This window comes from Hemitrygon akajei, chromosome 25 (genome assembly GCF_048418815.1).
Source record: "Hemitrygon akajei chromosome 25, sHemAka1.3, whole genome shotgun sequence".
Classification (NCBI taxonomy): Eukaryota; Metazoa; Chordata; class Chondrichthyes; order Myliobatiformes; family Dasyatidae; genus Hemitrygon; species Hemitrygon akajei.
In genome coordinates this window covers 21,827,953-21,848,932 of record NC_133148.1, presented here as the reverse complement: position 1 = coordinate 21,848,932, position 20,980 = coordinate 21,827,953, and the positions used below count along the sequence as shown (strand labels likewise).

Genomic DNA, 20,980 nt, shown 5'->3' with positions numbered 1-20,980 from the left:
CTCAACAAAGCAGTCTCACAATCTACACCGTGTCTCTCAGGGAGCTCCACCAGGAACACTGGAAGTGTCGCCTCACCTGGAAGGACTGTTTGGGGCCCTGAATGGTAGTGAGGGAGGTGGCGGCATTTGCTCCACTTGCAAGGATAAGTGCCAAGAGGGAGATCAATGGGGAGGGACGAATGGATGAGAGTCGCTTAGGGAGCAATCCCTGTTGGGGGAGGAGGGAAAGATGTGCCTGGTGGTGGGATCCCATTGGAGATGGTGGAAATTACGGAGAATTATGTACTGGCCGCAGAGGCTGATGGGTGATAGGTGAGGACAAGAGGAACCCTATCCCTGGTGGAATGGCAGGTGAAACGTGGTGAGGGTAGGTGTGCATGAAATGGAAGAGGTGCAGGTGAAGGTGGCATTGATGGAGGAAGGGAAGCCCCCTTTTTTTTTGAAGAAGGACATCTTTTTGGTTCTAGAAAGAAAAGCCTCAACCTGAGAGCAGATGCGGTGGGGATGGAGGAACTGAGAGAAGGTGATAGGAACCCATTGGATAAGAGAGAGAGGTGAGATGGTATCTACTGTGGACCTGTTGGTCCTGTAGGCAGGTTGGAGCAGATCCAAGTCACCTCTCAGGCAGGTGACAAGTGCCTGTTATTTTCACAAGTGTGACAGAGTGGGAAGAGGTATATTCCAGGTAGCTGTGAGAGTCAGTGGGTTTATAAAAAACATCAGTGGATAAACTGACTCCACTGAGAGAAAGACAGAGAGATCGATAAAGGGGAGGGAGGTGTCGGAAATGGACCAAGTCAATTTGAGGGCAGGATGGAATTTGATGAAGTTAATGAACCCAGTATGGGTGCAGGAAGCAGCGCCAATGCAGTCATTGATGCAAGGTAGAAAGATTTGGGGAGTGATACCAGCTAGCTGACAAAGAGGCAGGCATAGCTGTGACCCATGCAAGTGCCCATGGGTACACCTTTTCTTCGAGGGAAGTGGGAGGAGCCAAAGGGGAAATTATTGAGAGTGAAGACCAGTTCTGCCAGATGGAGATGGTTGAGGGGAACTGGTTGGGTCAAGTGTCCAGAAAGCAGTGGAGGGCTTTGTGTCTTCCTGGTGAGGGATGGAGGTATAAAGGCACTGGACATCCAGAGTGAAAATGTAATGACCAGGCCCAAGGAACTTGGATTCATTGACAAGCTCAGGAGGTGTGAAGGTGCCCACCTGGTTCAAGCGGGCTTCAATTATACTGGTGGCTAAAAAGAATGTGGTGACCTGCCTCAATGACTATCACCCAGTAGCACTTACATTCACAGTGATGAAGTGTTTTGAGAGGTTAGTGATGAAACATATCAGCTCCTGCCTGAGAGGTGACTTGGATCTGTTCCAATCTGCCTACAGAAGCAACAGGTCCACAGTAGATACCATCTCACCTCTTGATCCAATGGGTTCCTGTCACCTTGTCTTTCCCCTCTGTTTGTCAACCACACACTCCTCCCTCTGGTTCCCTTCCCAACTCTTTCCCTTTATTCCACGTCCCCCATCCTCTCCTATCAGATTCTGTCAACTTCAGCCATTTTTCACTTCCCAGCTTCTGACGTCATCCTGATTCTCTGCCCCCATCTGCCTGTCATCTCCACCCCCCACCTAACCTGGATTTACCCCTTACCCGCCAGCTCTTTCTCCACCCGTTGGGCCAACGTGGCTGTATTGGTGCTGTGTTGCTCTCCGACATGTTGCCCAGACACTGATGTTAGGCTCACTGGCCTTTACTTCCCCAGCTTCTAATTGCAGCCTTTCCTCAATAAAGGCAGGTTAGACACGCCCAGTCTTCCAGTGTCACATCCAAGTACCAAGATATGGCACAAATACATACACAATATCACCACCTTCCATGGAGGCTCCAGTGTGCAGGATTGAAAGAGGCTGCAGAGAGCTGTAGATTCAGTCAGCTCCCTCAGTGGCACAAACCTCCCCTCCATTTGAGGACAGCTTCAAAAGGAGGAGCCTTGAAAAGGTGGCATCAACCTTTAAGAACCATCACTATCTGAGACGTGCCTTGCCTCATTACTATGGTCTGGCAGGAGGAAAATTAAGGAAAATTATTACGGTATCTTTTTTACAGATGGATCAAAAGATAATCTAACTAGGTACATTGGTGTGGCTGTTTTTGTGACCAAATTACAGGTAACGATAACGAAACAACTTACCGACAATTTATCAGTATATACAGCAGAATTGGTTGCCATCATTTTAGGCTTACAGTGGGTGGAGGAAATTTATCCATATAAATTTGTAATTTCAGTTTTGATGAGTCTTAGAACAGGACATTCTAGTAGTAGGTCAGATTTACTGTTGGAAGCTCATCAAACATTACTTTGTATACAAGGTACAGTTATTGGTTTACAAATCTTGCTTCTTATGGGTCCCTGCACATAGAGGCGTTGAGGGGAATGAGCGGGTTGATTGTTTAGCTAAGAAAATGCTGGTAAAAGTTCACAAGTGCCTATAGCCTTTCCAATTAGCAAATCAGAAGCTAAGGGGTTGGTAGCATTAAGAATTAGGGAATTGATGCAAACTTTGTGGGATAATGGACATAAGGGGAGACACCTTTACAGAATACATAAACCTGCTGGGTTTCTAGGAGAAGGGGTAAAACAAGAAGGGAAGGGATTATTTTGACATAACTTAAAATTGGGCATACTATACTTATTTATTCCTTATATCTTGTTGGAAAACATCACTCGGGGGGGTGTAGGTTTTGACATCACTATGAAATCAGTTTAACATTACAGTGTGAAGCATAGAAGGCTGAAAGAAATCAAATGCAGGTTTCATTACAATCTTTAGAGGATTGATGGTTTTCATTTAAAATCTTTAAGTTATGGGAGTGACTTTAATTTAATTCACAGTATCATCTTTCATTGCTTACAATCTATGGGGCTTTCTGGGGTAATTTAGCTTTCATTTGAAAGAGAAATAGTAAAGGTTTTATTTTCCAACTTTCCACACCACATTCCAGTCCAGTTGGCGGCGGTAATGCGCCTTTATATCGGACAGCCAACCGCTTTTAAAAGTCTGAAGAGGAAGAAGGTGCCGCAGCATGAAGACACACAATCAATATTTCAGGAATAGTTTCTTCCCCTCTGCCATCAGATCTCTAAACAGTCCATCAACACTGACGCATTATCTGTCTTGCACTATAATAGTGCCACAAAACAAACCTCACAAAGCATGACAGTGATAATAAACCTAATTCTGATACCGTAACTTCTTTCCCACTAGCTTCCCACGGTGTTCCTGGATATACAGTCAGGTGTCCAGCTAGCATCTCCTCTTTTATAACGTGAATATCCCTTAATTCCTTTCCTGCTCCGGGGAGAAAGATTCAGGTAAGGTTTCAACCATCACCCATGGTTTCACACAAAGACTACACATTGATGTTTAAGGGGCCTTTTTCCCTCTACAGGAAAACACGGTGAGACGCCATTTGGGAAAACGAAGTTTCGTGCTCCAGATGACAGCAGTCTTACCCAAAACTCTCCGCGCATCAGAATTCGCCCTTGGTGATCTGAACTCGGTTCCCGGGCGCAGAGCAACGCAGGTTGAGTCGGAATGGCGCGCATGCGCTCGGTGAACAAGAGGCACTGGAACACCCTCAGTTGGTAGGAGCGGGGCTTTGGGTTCCGGGTGGGTCTCATCGATACCCGGGGCCGTAACCCGACTGATGGACAATTGCAACAAGCTCCGGACACACAGTGGCCCTGCTTCTTGGCGCAGTCCGGTTCTTCTCTGTTCCCTCTTCTGCAATAACCGAACTCGGGCCTCCGGGAATTTTCTGTTTAGAGAATGTACTGGCGTGGCGTGGCGCCGGTGCGCGGCTGGATAGACTGGTTTCTGGCTCGTGTGCGGCTGTGGGTAAAGAGACAGGCATAGGTGATACAGTCGACGCTCTCCCTGTCACCCCGCCGGTGTGTATGAAAGAGTGGGTAGGGGCAATGGGAGCTGGTGGGTTTCCCAGATACTAGTGAACTGCCAAGGTGTTGGGATTCAGACTAGAACATATTTCCAAGTTAATCTTGCATTAAGTTATAAAACATATTTTAGAAATCACTGAAGACCCTCAACATCCAAGACATGCCCTCTTCTCGTTACTCTCATTGGGAAAAGATGCAGGAGTCTGAGGAACAATACTCAATGATTTAGGAACAGCTTTTCCCCTTGTTATCAGATCCATAAACACGGCGTAATTATTTCCTTTTTAAGCGGTATATATTTATCTCTATCATTGTACTGTGTCCTGTTACGAATGCATCAGCAATGAATATGAAACTGAGACAGGGTTTAAAACAAATCCCAGGATTTATTAACCTCTGCTCAAAACTTAGAAAAGTAAACAAACGACTAACTTAACCGGAAGTTAACAGTTAGACGGCAATATCTAACAGTCAAACTTAGAAACTGTTTCAACAAGTTCTCATCTAAGCACAGACTTAAGGTGATAAATTCAAAAGTCCATGTGATTTATACAGTCAGTAAGGAGAGAGTTCCCCGAAACAACGATCTGCCGATCCCACAGCCTGGAGATGCCTTGTTCGCAGAAATCACAAGGTAATAAAAGGAACTGACCTTTTGACTGGAGGGTGGTCACCACACAAACCTTCCTGGCTTTGCAGGGGTTTAACTCAAATGCAGGCCACCATTTCTGAACAAAGTCACAAAGGTCTATCATTCCCCAAAACACTGAACGACATTTACTTTATCCAATTCTTTGAACTCGGATAACTCCGGTAATGCCTTCATTCTCTGATACGGGACTGTAAGGGAAAAATAAACGTGCAACAAACAAAACCAGTGGAGCTTCCACACCTCAGGCCGGAAACAACAACGTTGCACAAAAATAAAAATGAGAACTGTGTCACAGTCGCGGGCTTTAGTTTAAATACCGTTTGGAATATGCCATCACGTGACATAACATCACCCCACGGTCAAGATACAATTACATCATCCCACTCACAAGACCATTACATCATCCCACTGTCCCGTGATCAAACTGTGAGCAGGTCACACCTCCCTTCAAAAAGGGGAAATTTTGGTCTATTATGAGCAAAATTTTAACAACTATTTCCCAAAAAAATTATACAGATGTATAAAACCAACAAAATATATAATATACATAAATTATACAGCACCTTACAAACTAATATACAGGAGTGTGACATAACATCACCTCAGGGTCATGAGCCAATTACATCATGCCACTGTCTCGTGATCAAACTGAGCACGTAACAGTCCAAAACAAACTTCACATCATATGAATCAGAGAGAATAAACTGAATTCTGATTCCGAAGTGGATTAGTGATTTTCTTCCAATTAAATCAGAAGGGGCCGGATCTCCAGAACTAGCTGATGTTCAAAGCTTTGCAGATAGTGGGCATAGTTGATAAGGAAGCCTGAAAGGAACTACTGGGTCTTACTTGCAGTGAATTAAGATGTTAATTAGTGCTGTATAGAGGGAAAAAAAACCAAAATCTTTGCATGGTGGTCACAGTGATCAGAAAAGTCGCCAGCAGCAGCTGTGTAAATACGTGTGCTCCCTGCAAGGTTGTGAGACATGCTTAGAGTGTCAAGGCATACTGAATGATGGAGAGGAGATGATTCAAACTGCAGGCTAACTCATTCCTATTCTTATATAGGCAAGCAGACTGTCTGGGAATTTGATACCAAGTGTGGATGCCTGAAATCTGCAAGATTAGGAGTTGTTCTCTGAACTTGCTGGGGGTTCACCTTGGAGACTAAAATAATATAATCTGAAATACTGTCCTTCACCCATTGAAGTCTCTGTAAACACTATTCAGGGTACAAAAGACAGATTTTCTGTACGGGAATCTCAAACATAACGGCAGCTTTGCCATGTCAGTTCACCAGAACTTGAATACCAGTGATCTTTGTATGTGGAGGAAGAGATGTCTAAGAAGACAGCACACCAGTCAGAGAACTTGAACATGTGCTCAGTGTAGGGGTGAGACTTGGAAAAACCAACCTGGAGATGAACCTTGTAAATTGTCTTCAAATCACTGAAGTAGTGTCCAAATATTTCCCTTGCAGTATCAAAATATTCTATTGGATCCTTGCAAAAAAAAAGGCTTATCTGAGTATAGCTGAAAACGTGCATCTATCTGACACTCATGGCACGGAGAAGTCATTAACCTGTTCTGAGTGCGGGGAGTGATTCAGTCGCTCATCCAACCTGCACTCACATCAGTGCTATCACACTGGTGAGAGGCCATTCACCTGTTCCACATCTGGGAAACGATTCACTCACTCATCCCACCTGCAGACACATGAGCGAGATCACTCTGGAGAGAGGCCATTCACCTGCTCTCTGTGTTGGAAGGGATTCATTCAATCATCCAACCTGCACAAACACCAGCAAATTCAAACTGGACAGAGGCTGTTCACCTGCTCTGAGTGTGGGAAGGGATTCATTCAGTCATCCAACCTGCAGAAACACCAACTAGTTTACACTGGAGAGAGGCCGTTCACCTGCTCTGTGTAGGAAGGGATTCATTCAGTCATCCAATCTGCAGAAACACCAGCGAGATCACTCTGGAGAGAGGCCAATCACCTGCTCTGTGTGAGGGAGGGGATTCATTCAGTCATCCAGCCTGCCGAAACACCAACTAGTTTACACAGGAGACAGGGCGTTCACCTGCTCTGTGTAGGAAGGGATTCATTCAGTCATCCAACCTGCACAAACACCAGCAAATTCACACTGGAGAGAGGCTGTTCACCTGCTCTGAGTGTGGGAAGGGATTCATTCAATCATCCAACCTGCAGAAACACCAACTAGTTTACACTGGAGAGAGGCCGTTCACCTGCTCTGTGTGTGGGAAGGGATTCAATCAGTTATCCAACCTGCAGAAACACCAACTAGTTTACACTCGACAGAGGCTGTTCACCTGCTCGGAGTGTGGGAAGGGATTCATTCAGTCATCCAACCTGCAGAAACACCAACTAGTTTACACTGGACAGAGGCTGTTCACCTGCTCTGTGTAGGAAGGGATTCATTCAGTCATCCAATCTGCAGAAACACAAGCAAGTTCACACTGGAGAGAGGCTGTTCACCTGCTCTGTGTGCAGGAAGGGATTCATTCAGTCATTCAACCTGCAGAAACACACACAAGTTCATACTGGAGTGAGGCCATTTTCCTGCTCTGTGTGTTGGAAGGGATTCATTCAGTGATCCATCCTGCAGAAACACCAACTAGTTTACATGGGAGAGAGGCCTTTCACCTGCTCTCATCTGTTGGAAGGGATACATTCAGTCATCCTACCTGCAGAAACACAAGCAAGTTAACACTGGAGAGAGAGGCCATTCACCTGCTCTGTGTAGGAAGGGATTCATTCAGTCATCCAACCTGCAGAAACACCAACTAGTTTACATTGGAGAGAGGCCGTTCACCTGCTCTGTGTGTGGGAAGGGATTCATTCAGTCATCCAACCTGCAGAAACACCAACTAGTTTACATTGGAGAGAGGCCGTTCACCTGCTCTGTGTGTGGGAAGGGATTCATTCAGTCATCCAACCTGCAGAAACACCAACTAGTTTACACTGGAGAGAGGCCATTCACCTGCTCTGCGTAGGAAGGGATTCATTCAGTCATCCAATCTGCAAAAACACAAGTAAGTTCACACTGGAGAGAGGCCATTCACCTGCTCTGTGTGCAGGAAGGGATTCATTCAGTCATTCAACCTGCAGAAACACACACAAGTTCATACTGGAGTGAGGCCATTTTCCTGCTCTGTGTGTTGGAAGGGATTCATTCAGTCATCCATCCTGCAGAAACACCAACTAGTTTACACTGGAGAGAGGCCTTTCACCTGCTCTCATCTGTTGGAAGGGATACATTCAGTCATCCTACCTGCAGAAACACAAGCAAGTTAACACTGGAGAGAGAGGCCATTCACCTGCTCTGTGTAGGAAGGGATTCATTCAGTCATCCAATCTGCAGAAACACCAACTAGTTTACATTGGAGAGAGGCCGTTCACCTGCTCTGTGTGTGGGAAGGGATTCATTCAGTCATCCAACCTGCAGAAACACCAACTAGTTTACACTGGAGAGAGGCCATTCACCTGCTCTGCGTTGGAAGGGATTCATTCAGTCATCCATCCTGCAGAAACACCAACTAGTTTACACTGGAGAGAGGCCTTTCACCTGCTCTCATCTCTTGGAAGGCATTCATTTAGTCACCCAACCTGCAGAAACACCAGCTAGTTCGCACTGGAGAGAGGCCATTCACCTGCTCTGTGTGCAGGAAGGGATTCATTCAGTCATCCTACCTGCAGAAACACAAGCAAGTTAACACTGGAGAGAGGCCATTCATCTGCACTGTCTGTGGGAAGGGATTCATTCAGTCATCCAACCTGCAGAAACACCAGCTAGTTCAAACTGGAGAGAGGCCGTCCAGCTGTTCTCTGTGTAGGACGGGATTCATTCAGTCATCCAACCTGCAGAAACACCAGCTAGTTCACACTGGAGTGAGGCCATTTTCCTGCTCTGTGTGTTGGAAGGGATTCATTCAGTCATCCATCCTGCAGAAACACCAATTAGTTAACACTGGAGAGAGGCCTTTCACATGCTCTCCTCTGTTGGAAGGGATTCATTTAGTCATCCAAACTGCAGAAACACAAGCAAGTTCACACTGGAAAGAGGCCGTTCACCTGCTCTCTATGTAGGAAGGGATTCACTCAGTCATCCAACCTGCAGAAAGACAAGCTAGTTCAAACTGGAGAGAGGCCGTTCACCTGCTCTCTTTGTAGGAAGGGATTCATTCAGTCATCCAACCTGCAGAAACACCAGCTAGTTAACACTGGAGAGAGGCCGTTCACCAGCTCTGTGTGTAGGAAGGGATTCATTCAGTCATCCAATCTGCAGAAACACAAGCAAGTTCACACTGGAGAGAGGCTGTTCACCTGCTCTGTGTGCAGGAAGGGATTCATTCAGTCATTCACCCTGCAGAAACACACACAAGTTCATACTGGAGTGAGGCCATTTTCCTGCTCTGTGTGTTGGAAGGGATTCATTCAGTCATCCATCCTGCAGAAACACCAACTAGTTTACACTGCAGAGAGGCCTTTCACCTGCTCTCATCTCTTGGAAGGCATTCATTTAGTCACCCAACCTGCAGAAACACCAGCTAGTTCGCACTGGAGAGAGGCCATTCACCTGCTCTGTGTGCAGGAAGGGATTCATTCAGTCATCCTACCTGCAGAAACACAAGCAAGTTAACACTGGAGAGAGGCCATTCACCTGCTCTGTGTGTAGGAAGGGATTCACTCAGTCATCCAACCTGCAGAAACACCAGCTAGTTCAAACTGGAGAGAGGCCGTCCAGCTGTTCTCTGTGTAGGACGGGATTCATTCAGTCATCCAACCTGCAGAAACACCAGCTAGTTCACACTGGAGTGAGGCCATTTTCCTGCTCTGTGTGTTGGAAGGGATTCATTCAGTCATCCATCCTGCAGAAACACCAGCAAGTTTGCACGGGAGAGAGGCCGTTCACCAGCTCTGTGTGTTGGAAGGGATTCATTCAGTCATCCAATCTGCAGAAACACAAGCAAGTTCACACTGGAGAGAGGCCATTCACCTGCTCTGTGTGTAGGACGGGATTCATTCAGTCATCCAACCTGCAGAAACACCAGCAAGTTTGCACGGGAGAGAGGCCGTTCGTCTGCTCTGTGTGTTGGAAGGGATTCATTCAGTCATCCAAACTGCAGAAACACCAGCAAGTTCACACTGGAGAGAAGCCGTTCACCTGCTCTGTGTGTTGGAAGGGATTCATTCAGCTATCCAACCTGCAGAAACACCAGTTATTTCAGACTGGAGAGAGACCATTCATCTGAACTGTCTGTGGGAAGGGATTCATTCAGTCATGCAACCTGCAGAAACACAAGCTAGTTCACACTGGAGAGAGGCCGTCCACCTGCTCTCTGTGTAGGACGGGATTCATTCAGTCATCCAACCTGCAAACACACCAGCTAGTTCACACTGGAGAGAGGCTGTTCACCTGCTCTGTGTGTAGGAAGGGATTCATTCAGTCATCAATCCTGCAGAAACACAAGCTAGTTCACACTGGAAAGTGGCTGTTCACCTGCTCTGTGTGTTTTTAAGGGATTAATTCGGTCAACCAACCTGCAGAAACACCGGTTAATTCACACTGGAGAGAGGCCGTTCACCTGCTCTGTGTGTAGGAAGGGATTCATTCAGTCATGAAACTTGCAGAAACACAAGCTAGTTCACACTGGAGAGAGGCCGTCCACCTGCTCTCTGTGTAGGACGGGATTCATTCAGTCATCCAACCTGCAAACACACCAGCTAGTTCACACTGGAGAGAGGCTGTTCACCTGCTCTGTGTGTAGGAAGGGATTCATTCAGTCATCCAAACTGCAGAAACACCATCTAGTTAAGATTGGAGAGAGGCCGTTCGTCTGCTCTGTGAGTTGGAAGGGTTTCATTCAGTCATTCAACCCGCAGAAACACCAGCTAGTTCACACTGGAGAGAGGCCGTTCACCTGCTCTCTGTGTAGGAAGGGATTCACTCAGTCATCCAAACTGCAGAAACACAAGCAAGTTCACACTGGAGAGAGGCTGTTCATCTGCTCTGTGTGCAGGAAGGGATTCATTCAGTCATTCAACCTGCAGAAACACACGCAAGTTCATACTGGAGTGAGGCCATTTTCCTGCTCTGTGTGTTGGAAGGGATTCATTCAGTAATCCATCCTGCAGAAACACCAACTAGTTTACACTGGAGAGAGGCCTTTCACCTGCTCTCATCTGTTGGAAGGGATTCATTTAGTCACCCAACCTGTAGAAACACCAGTTAGTTCGCACTGGAGAGAGGCAGTTCACCAGCTCTCTGTGTAGGAAGGTATTCATTCAATCATACAACCTGCAGAAACACCAGTTAGTTCACACTGGAGAGAGGCCGTTCATCTGCACTGTCTGTGGGAAGGGATTCATTCAGTCATGCAACCTGCAGAAACACAAGCAAGTTCACACTGGAGAGAGGCCGTTCACCTGCTCTGTGTGTTGGAAGGGATTCATTCAGTCATCCAACCTGCAGAAACACCAGCAAGTTCGCACGGGACAGAGGCCATTCGTCTGCTCTGTCTGTTGGAAGGGTTTCATTCAGTCATCCAATGTGCACAAACACAAGCCAGTTCACACTGGAGAGAAGCCGTTCACCTGCTCTGTGTGCAGGAAGGGATTCATTCAGATATCCAACCTGTAGAAACACCAGTTATTTCAGACTGGAGAGAGGCCATTCATCTGCACTGTCTGTGGGAAGGGATTCATTCAGTCATTCAACCTGCAGAAACACAAGCTAGTTCACACTGGAGAGAGGCCAATCACCTGCTCTGTCTGTTGGAAGGGATTCATTCAGTCATCCAAACTGCAGAAATACCAGCAAATTCACACTGGAGAGAGGCTGTTTACCTGCTCTGTGTGCAGGAAGGGATTCAGTCAGTTATCCATCCTGCAGAAACACAAGCAAGTTCACACTGGATAGAGGCCGTTCACCTGCTCCCTCTGCAGGAAGGGATTCATTCAGTCATGCAACATGAAGAAACACAAGGAAGTTCACACTGGAGAGAGGGCATTCACCTGCTCTGTGTGTTGGAAGGGATTCATTCAGTCATCCAACCTGCAGAAACACAAGGAAACTCACACTGCAGAGAGGCCGTTCATCTGCTCTGTGTGTTGGAAGGGATTCATTCAGTAATGGAACCTGCAGAAACACAAGGCAGTTGGCAGTGGAGAGAAGCCGTTCACCTGCTCTGTGTGTTGGCAGGGATTAATTCAGTCATCCAGCCTGCATAAACACCAGCTAGTTCAAGCTGGAGAGAGGACATTCACCTGCTCTCTGTGTCGGAAGGGATTCACTCAGTCATCCAAACTGCAGAAACACCATCTAGTTAAGATTGGAGAGAGGCCGTTCACCTGATCTGTGCGTAGGAAGGGATTCACTCAGTCATCCAATCTGCAGAAACACAAGCTAGTTCACACTGGAGAGAGGCCGTTCACCTGCTCTGTGTGTAGGAAGGGTTTCACTCAGTCATCCAACCTGCAAAAACAGAAGGTAGTTCACACTGGAGAGAGGGCATTCACCTGCTCTGTGTGTTGGAAGGGATTCATTCAGTCATGCAACCTGCAGACACACAAGCTAGTTCACACTGGAGAGAGGCCAATCACCTGCTCTGTGTGTTGGAAGGGATTCATTCAATCATCCAAACTGCAGAAACACAAGCAAGTTAACACTGGAGAGAGGCCATTCATCTGCACTGTCTGTGGGAAGGGATTCATTCAGTCATGCAACCTGCAGAAACACAAGCAGGTTCACACTGCAGAGAGGCTGTTCACCTGCTCTGTGTGCAGGAAGGGATTCATTCAGTCATCCAAACTGCAGAAACACCAGCAAGTTCACACTGGAGAGAAGCCGTTCACCTGCTCTGTGTGTTGGAAGGGATTCATTCAGCTATCCAACCTGCAGAAACACTAGTTATTTCAGACTGGAGAGAGACCATTCATCTGAACTGTCTGTGGGAAGGGATTCATTCAGTCATGCAACCTGCAGAAACACCATCTAGTTAAGATTGGAGAGAGGCCGTTCACCTGATCTGTGCGTAGGAAGGGATTCACTCAGTCATCCAATCTGCAGAAACACAAGCTAGTTCACACTGGAGAGAGGCCGTTCACCTGCTCTGTGTGTTGGAAGGGATTCATTCAGTCATCCAACGTGCACAAACACAAGCCAGTTCACACTGGAGAGAAGCCGTTCACCTGCTCTGTGTGTAGGAAGGGATTCATTCAGTCATCCAACCTGCAGAAACACCATCTAGTTAAGATTGGAGAGAGGCCGTTCGTCTGCTCTGTGAGTTGGAAGGGTTTCATTCAGTCATTCAACCCGCAGAAACACCAGCTAGTTCTCACTGCAGAGAGGCTGTTCACCTGCTCTGTGTGCAGGAAGGGATTCATGCAGTCATTCAACCTGCAGAAACACATGCAAGATCATACTGGAGTGAGGCCATTTTCCTGCTCTGTGTGTTGGAAGGGATTCATTCAGTCATCCATCCTGCAGAAACACCAACTAGTTTACACTGGAGAGAGGCCTTTCACCAGCTCTCATCTGTTGGAAGGGATTCATTTAGTCACCCAACCTGCAGAAACACCAGCTAGTTCGCACTGGAGAGGGGCAGTTCACCAGCTCTCTGTGTAGGAAGGGATTCATTCAATCATCCAACCTGCAGAAACACCAGTTAGTTCACACTGGAGAGAGGCCATTCACCTGCTCTGTGTATGGGAAGGGATTAATTCAGTCATGCAACCTGCAGAAACAGAAGGTAGTTCACACTGGAGAGAGGGCATTCACCTGCTCTGTGTGTTGGAAGGCATTCATTCAATCATCCAACCTGCAGAAACACAACGAAATTCACACTGCAGTGAGGCCGTTCACCTGCTCTCTGTGTAGGACGGGATTCATTCAGTCATCCAACCTGCAGAAACACCAGCAATTCGCACGGGAGAGAGGCCGTTCGTCTGCTCTGTGTGTTGGAAGGGTTTCATTCAGCTATCCAACCTGCAGAAACACCAGTTATTTCAGACTGGAGAGAGACCATTCATCTGCACTGTCTGTGGGAAAGGATTCATTCAGTCATGCAACCTGCAGAAACACAAGCTAGTTCAGACTGGAGAGAGGCCGTCCACCTGCTCTCTGTGTAGGACGGGATTCATTCAGTCATCCAACCTGCAAACACACCAGCTAGTTCACACTGGAGAGAGGCTGTTCACCTGCTCTGTGTGTAGGAAGGGATTCATTCAGTCATCAATCCTGCAGAAACACAAGCTAGTTCACACTGGAAAGTGGACGTTCACCTGCTCTGTGTGTTCTTAAGGGATTAATTCGGTCAACCAACCTGCAGAAACACCGGTTAATTCACACTGGAGAGAGGCTGTTCACCTGCTCTGTGTGTAGGAAGGGATTCATTCAGTCATGCAACCTGCAGAAACACAAGCTAGTTCACACTGGAGAGAGGCCGTCCACCTGCTCTCTGTGTAGGACGGGATTCATTCAGTCATCCAACCTGCAAACACACCAGCAATTCGCACGGGAGAGAGGCCGTTCGTCTGCTCTGTGTGTTGGAAGGGTTTCATTCAGCTATCCAACCTGCAGAAACACCAGTTATTTCAGACTGGAGAGAGACCATTCATCTGCACTGTCTGTGGGAAAGGATTCATTCAGTCATGCAACCTGCAGAAACACAAGCTAGTTCAGACTGGAGAGAGGCCGTCCACCTGCTCTCTGTGTAGGACGGGATTCATTCAGTCATCCAACCTGCAAACACACCAGCTAGTTCACACTGGAGAGAGGCTGTTCACCTGCTCTGTGTGTAGGAAGGGATTCATTCAGTCATCAATCCTGCAGAAACACAAGCTAGTTCACACTGGAAAGTGGACGTTCACCTGCTCTGTGTGTTCTTAAGGGATTAATTCGGTCAACCAACCTGCAGAAACACCGGTTAATTCACACTGGAGAGAGGCTGTTCACCTGCTCTGTGTGTAGGAAGGGATTCATTCAGTCATCCAAACTGCAGAAACACAAGCAAGTTCACACTGGAGAGAGGCTGTTCATCTGCTCTGTGTGTTGGAAGGCATTCATTCAATCATCCAACCTGCAGAAACACAACGAAATTCACACTGCAGTGAGGCCGTTCACCTGCTCTCTGTGTAGGACGGGATTCATTCAGTCATCCAACCTGCAGAAACACCAGCAATTCGCACGGGAGAGAGGCCGTTCGTCTGCTCTGTGTGTTGGAAGGGTTTCATTCAGCTATCCAACCTGCAGAAACACCAGTTATTTCAGACTGGAGAGAGACCATTCATCTGCACTGTCTGTGGGAAAGGATTCATTCAGTCATGCAACCTGCAGAAACACAAGCTAGTTCAGACTGGAGAGAGGCCGTCCACCTGCTCTCTGTGTAGGACGGGATTCATTCAGTCATCCAACCTGCAAACACACCAGCTAGTTCACACTGGAGAGAGGCTGTTCACCTGCTCTGTGTGTAGGAAGGGATTCATTCAGTCATCAATCCTGCAGAAACACAAGCTAGTTCACACTGGAAAGTGGACGTTCACCTGCTCTGTGTGTTCTTAAGGGATTAATTCGGTCAACCAACCTGCAGAAACACCGGTTAATTCACACTGGAGAGAGGCTGTTCACCTGCTCTGTGTGTAGGAAGGGATTCATTCAGTCATCCAAACTGCAGAAACACAAGCAAGTTCACACTGGAGAGAGGCTGTTCATCTGCTCTGTGTGCAGGAAGGGATTCATTCAGTCATTCAACCTGCAGAAACACACGCAAGTTCATACTGGAGTGAGGCCATTTTCCTGCTCTGTGTGTTGGAAGGGATTCATTCAGTAATCCATTCTGCAGAAACACCAACTAGTTTACACTGGAGAGAGGCCTTTCACCTGCTCTCATCTGTTGGAAGGGATTCATTTAGTCACCCAACCTGTAGAAACACCAGTTAGTTCGCACTGGAGAGAGGCAGTTCACCAGCTCTCTGTGTAGGAAGGTATTCATTCAATCATACAACCTGCAGAAACACCAGTTAGTTCACACTGGAGAGAGGCCGTGCATCTGCACTGTCTGTGGGAAGGGATTCATTCAGTCATGCAACCTGCAGAAACACAAGCAAGTTCACACTGGAGAGAGGCCGTTCACCTGCTCTGTGTGTTGGAAGGGATTCATTCAGTCATCCAACCTGCAGAAACACCAGCAAGTTCGCACGGGACAGAGGCCATTCGTCTGCTCTGTGTGTTGGAAGGGTTTCATTCAGTCATCCAACGTGCACAAACACAAGCAAGTTCACACTGGATAGAGGCCGTTCACCTGCTCCCTCTGCAGGAAGGGATTCATTCAGTCATGCAACATGAAGAAACACAAGGAAGTTCACACTGGAGAGAGGGCATTCACCTGCTCTGTGTGTTGGAAGGGATTCATTCAGTCATCCAACCTGCAGAAACACAAGGAAACTCACACTGCAGAGAGGCCGTTCATCTGCTCTGTGTGTGATGCACCATCAGTAACTCACGCCGAGACTTAGGAAGTGAGATATCGGCTTTTATTGACTGAAGAACAACACTACATCCTGGGGAAATGAGGGAGAGCAGCAGGCCACAGTCGCCTTTATACAGGGGTCTGTGGGAGGAGCCACAGGGGTAGTCAGCAGGGTCTTGGGAGGAGCCACAGGAGCAGTCAGACAGGTATATCTAGTTCACCACATTCACCCCTCCTTTGTTTAAAAAAAAATTCCCAAGTATATTTACAGGTTAAGTCGATCAGGTGGTCGAATCGTTCGCTGCGATCTACGGAGCTCCGGCTGCAATTGCACAGGAGCCGGAGGTGATGACGGCACAGGTGCCGGAGGTGGTGTGTGCTCCGAAGGCGGAGAGTGGGTTAATTCTGTCCCAACAGGAGGTGTCAGGGATCCCTCGCGTGTGAGCGAGGGCCCTGGAACAGACGCATACGGAGTCTGTGTGGGGCACGGTGCGCGCGGAGTCACCTCGGGTACAGGTTGCATAGTTACCGTGGAGTGCTCGGGGTAGTGGTCTGCTGCTCCGGCGGGCACCAGGTCGCGGACAAAGACCGTGTCCTCCCGCCCATCAGGCAAGACCACGTAGGCATACTGGGGATTAGCATGCAGGAGGTGAACCTTCTCAACCAGTGGTGAGTACTTATTACTCCTCGCATGTTTACGCAGCAGCACTGGCCCCGGGGACGTCAGCCAAACTGGCAGGGTGGTCCCAGTGACAGACTTCCTGGGAAAAGAGAATAAGCGTTCGTGAGGGGTGGCATTAGTGGACGTACACAACAGGGAGCGGATAGAGTGGAGTGCCTCAGGGAGGACCTCCTGCCATCGGGAGACCGGCAACCCTTGTGACTTAAGGGCTAAAAGTATGGCCTTCCACACCGTGGCATTCTCCCTCTCCACCTGGCCATTCCCCCGGGGATTATAACTCGTGGTGCGACTAGTAGCTATGCCCCTAGCAAGCAGGAACCGGCGGAACTCGTCACTCATAAAGGAGGACCCTCTATCACTGTGGACATAGCAGGGATATCCGAACAGTGTGAAGAGCTGGCGCAGGACTTTTATGACCGACGTGGTAGTAGTGTCGGGGCAGGGAACGGCAAAGGGGAATCGCGAGTACTCGTCAATAATATTGAGAAAGTAGACATTGCGGTCGGTGGAGGGAAGGGGGCCCTTAAAGTCAATACTCAGTCGCTCAAAAGGGCGGGTGGCCTTGACAAGCTGCGCAGTGTCAGGACGGTAGAAGTGCGGTTTGCACTCAGCGCAGATCTGGCAGTCCCTGGTCATCGTCCTGATGTCCTCCAGGGAGTACGGCAGGTTCCGGGCTTTAATGAAGTGATAAAACCGGGTGACCCCCGGGTGGCAAAGTTGGGCATGAAGGGCATACAGCTGGTCGAGCTGGGCACTAGCACACGGTCCCCGGGATAGGGCATCAGACGGTTCATTGAGCCTGCCAGGCCGGTACAGGATATCGTAAGTATAGGTGGAGAGTTCTATTCTCCATCGCAAAATTTTATCATTTTTGATTTTGCCCCGCTGTTGGCTGCTGAACATGAACGCAACCGAGCGCTGGTCGGTCAGCAAGGTGAACCTTCTGCCGGCGAGATAGTGCCTCCAGTGCCGAATAGCTTCCACTATGGCTTGGGCTTCTTTCTCCACCGTGGAGTGCCGAAGTTCAGAGCCTTGAAGGGTACGGGAAAAAAACGCCACTGGCCTGCCTTCCTGATTGAGGGTAGCAGCCAGCGCGACGTCAGAGGCGTCACTCTCTACTTGGAAGGGAATGGTCTCGTCTACCGCATGCATCGTTGCTTTGGCAATGTCCCCTTTAATGCAGCTGAAGGCCGCGCGGGCCTCGGCAGAGAGGGGAAAGGTGGTAGACTTGACCAGGGGGCGGGCCTTGTCTGCGTAATGGGGAACCCATTGGGCGTAATAGGAAAAAAAACCCAGGCACCGCCGGAGGGCCTTGAGAGTAGTGGGAAGAGGGAGTTCTAACAGGGGGCGCATACGGTCGGGGTCAGGGCCAATGACCCCGTTCTCCACGACATACCCAAGGATAGCGAGTCGTGTGGTTCTGAACACACACTTGTCCTTGTTATAAGTCAGGTTCAAAGCATCGGCCACCTGGAAAAAACGTTGGAGGTTGGCGTCATGGTCCGACCAGTCGCGACCACAGATGGTGATGTTATCTAGATAGGGAAATGTGGCCGTCAGTTTGTACTGGTCCACCATCCGGTCCATCTCCCTCTGGAAGACCTAGACCCCATTTGTGACACCAAACGGGACGCGCAGAAAGTGATAGAGCCTGCCACCCGCCTCGAAGGCGGTGTAGGGGCGGTCCTCTGGGCGGATGGGGAGCTGGTGATAAGCGGATTTCAGATCAATTGTCGAGTACACCTTGTACTGAGCTATCTGGTTGACCATATCCGCGATGCGGGGTAGGGGGTACGCGTCAAGCTGCGTGAATCTATTGATGGTCTGGCTGTAGTCCACAACCATCCTATTTTTCTGCCCAGTCCGAACAACGACCACCTGGGACCGCCATGGGCTTGTGCTTGGCTCAATGATCCCCTCCCTGAGCAGCCGCTGCACCTCTGAATGAATAAAGGCCCTGTCCCCCGCACTGTACCTCCTACTTTTAGTTGCCACAGGTTTACAGTCGGGGGTCAGGTTGGTGAACAGCGATGGGGGAGGGATCTTGAGGGTGGAGAGGTTGCAAATAGTGTCAGCAGCACAGCTATCGGCATGGTGCTGGGCGGGATGTGGGGTTCGGGGTGTATGTGCGTGTGGTAACGGAGTATATGGCGAAGTCCCACCAAACTGAGGATTCCTGACAGTGAGTGGCGGGTGGGGCCCGTCATATGCCATAGTCACACTTTCGAGATGGCTCTGGAAGTCCAGCCCCAATAGCACAGGTGCGCACAGCCGAGGCATGACCAGGAACGCAAAGTTCCGATATTCTGTGCCCTGCACCACCAATGTTGCTACACAACCCACCCGGATGTCTGTGGAATGCGACCCTGAAGCCAAGGTGATCTTCTGACGTGCCGGCCGTGTCACGAGTCCACAGCGTTTCACTGTGGCCGGGTCAATAAAACTCTCAGTGCTGCCCGTGTCAAACAGGCAGCTAGTCCTGTGCCCCTCCACCAGGATGTCCATCATCGACCTTGCGAGCTGGTGCGGGGCGCTTTGATCGAGGGTCACGGAAGCCAGCGTAGAACTGGGCGTGTCGGGGGCGGGGCCTGGTGACGCCAGCAAAGATGGCCGCTCACATCCGGGCATGCAAGATGGCGGCTCCCAGGTCGCACACGGGTAGGTAGGGGCGGGGCCTGGTGACGCCGGCAAAGATGGTTGTCCACATCCGGTCATGCAAGATGGCGAGTCGGGGGCGGGGCCTGGTGACGTCGGCAAAGATGGCCGCTCACATCCGGGCATGCAAGATGGCGGCTCCCAGGTCGCACACGGGTAGGTAGGGGCGGGGCCAGGTGACGCCGGCAAAGATGGTTGTCCACATCCGGGCATGCAAAATGGCGGCCCCCAGGTCTCAGACGCGGCGCTGCTCGACCCCGGGCGCGGTTTAGATTTACAGACCTTGGCGAAATGGCCCTTCTTCCCGCAGCTGGAACAAGTCGCTTTGCGCGCCGGACAGCTTACCCGGGCATGTTTCCGAAGCCCACAAAAGTAACAGAGTTTCATACCTGGCGAATTCGTGGGGTTTGAGATACCGCGACTGGCAGCGGCGTTGGCGAATTCGCTCGGAACCGGGGAATGGCTCGGTTGGACTTCTTCGGCGTACAGTTGCGCAGCCTCTATCGAATCGGCCGTCTCTATCGCGGAGCGTAAGGTAAGATCAGCTTTTTCCAGCAGCCGCTGGCGGATACACACTGACCGAACCCCAGTCACAAAAGCGTCTCGGACCAAGAGTTCCGTGAGCGCTTTACAGTCACAGTCCCGCGCTAGGGTCAGTAACTCGCGGAAAAATTCAGCAGTCGACTCCGTAGGCTGCTGTTTTCGCGTTGCCAAGCGGTGCCGTGCATAAACTGGATTTACTGGCCGCAGGTACTGTCTTTGGAGGGCGGCAAGCGCCTCCTCGTAGGTGGATATGTCCCTGATGAACGAATAAACTTTTGGGGCGACCCTCGAGAAGAGAAGTTTGTGCCGAACAGCCGAGTCGGTGGCACGAACCTCCTCTAAGTACGATTGGAAGCACACCAGCCAGTGTTCAAAGGCAAGAGCTGCTCCAGGGTCTCGGGGGTCCAAGTCTAGGCGTTCTGGGCGTAAAGCGGTTTCCATGTTGTAACTTTCAGTCAATAAAATTGATGCACCATCAATAACTCACGCCGAGACTTAGGAAGTGAGATATCGGCTTTTATTGACTGAAGAACAACACTACATCCTGGGGAAATGAGGGAGAGCAGCAGGCCACAGTCGCCTTTATACAGGGGTCTGTGGGAGGAGCCACAGGGGTAGTCAGCAGGGTATTGGGAGGAGCCACAGGAGCAGTCAGACAGGTATATCTAGTTCACCACATTGTGTTGGAACGGATTCATTCAGTAATGGAACCTGCAGAAACACAAGCCAGTTGGCAGTGGAGAGAAGCCGTTCACCTGCTCTGTGTGTTGGCAGGGATTCATTCAGTCATCCAGCCTGCATAAACACCAGCTAGTTCAAGCTGGAGAGAGGACATTCACCTGCTCTCTGTGTAGGAAGGGATTCACTCAGTCATCCAAACTGCAGAAACACCATCTAGTTAAGATTGGAGAGAGGCCGTTCACCTGCTCTGTGTGTAGGAAGGGATTCATTCAGTCATGCAACCTGCAGAAACACCAGCTATTTAACACT

General features: G+C 49.2%; 1 protein-coding gene across 1 annotated transcript in view; it reads left to right on the top strand.

The window, feature by feature from the left end:
• The first annotated feature begins 3,837 nt into the window (after nucleotides 1-3,837).
• The window catches only part of LOC140716251 (uncharacterized), a 122,684-nt gene continuing 105,541 nt past the window's right edge, over nucleotides 3,838-20,980 (top strand). Inside the window, exon 1 of the mRNA XM_073028860.1 lies at nucleotides 3,838-3,906. Coding sequence (XP_072884961.1) covers nucleotides 3,838-3,906 — 69 coding nt within the window. The remainder of the gene's footprint in view (nucleotides 3,907-20,980) is intronic.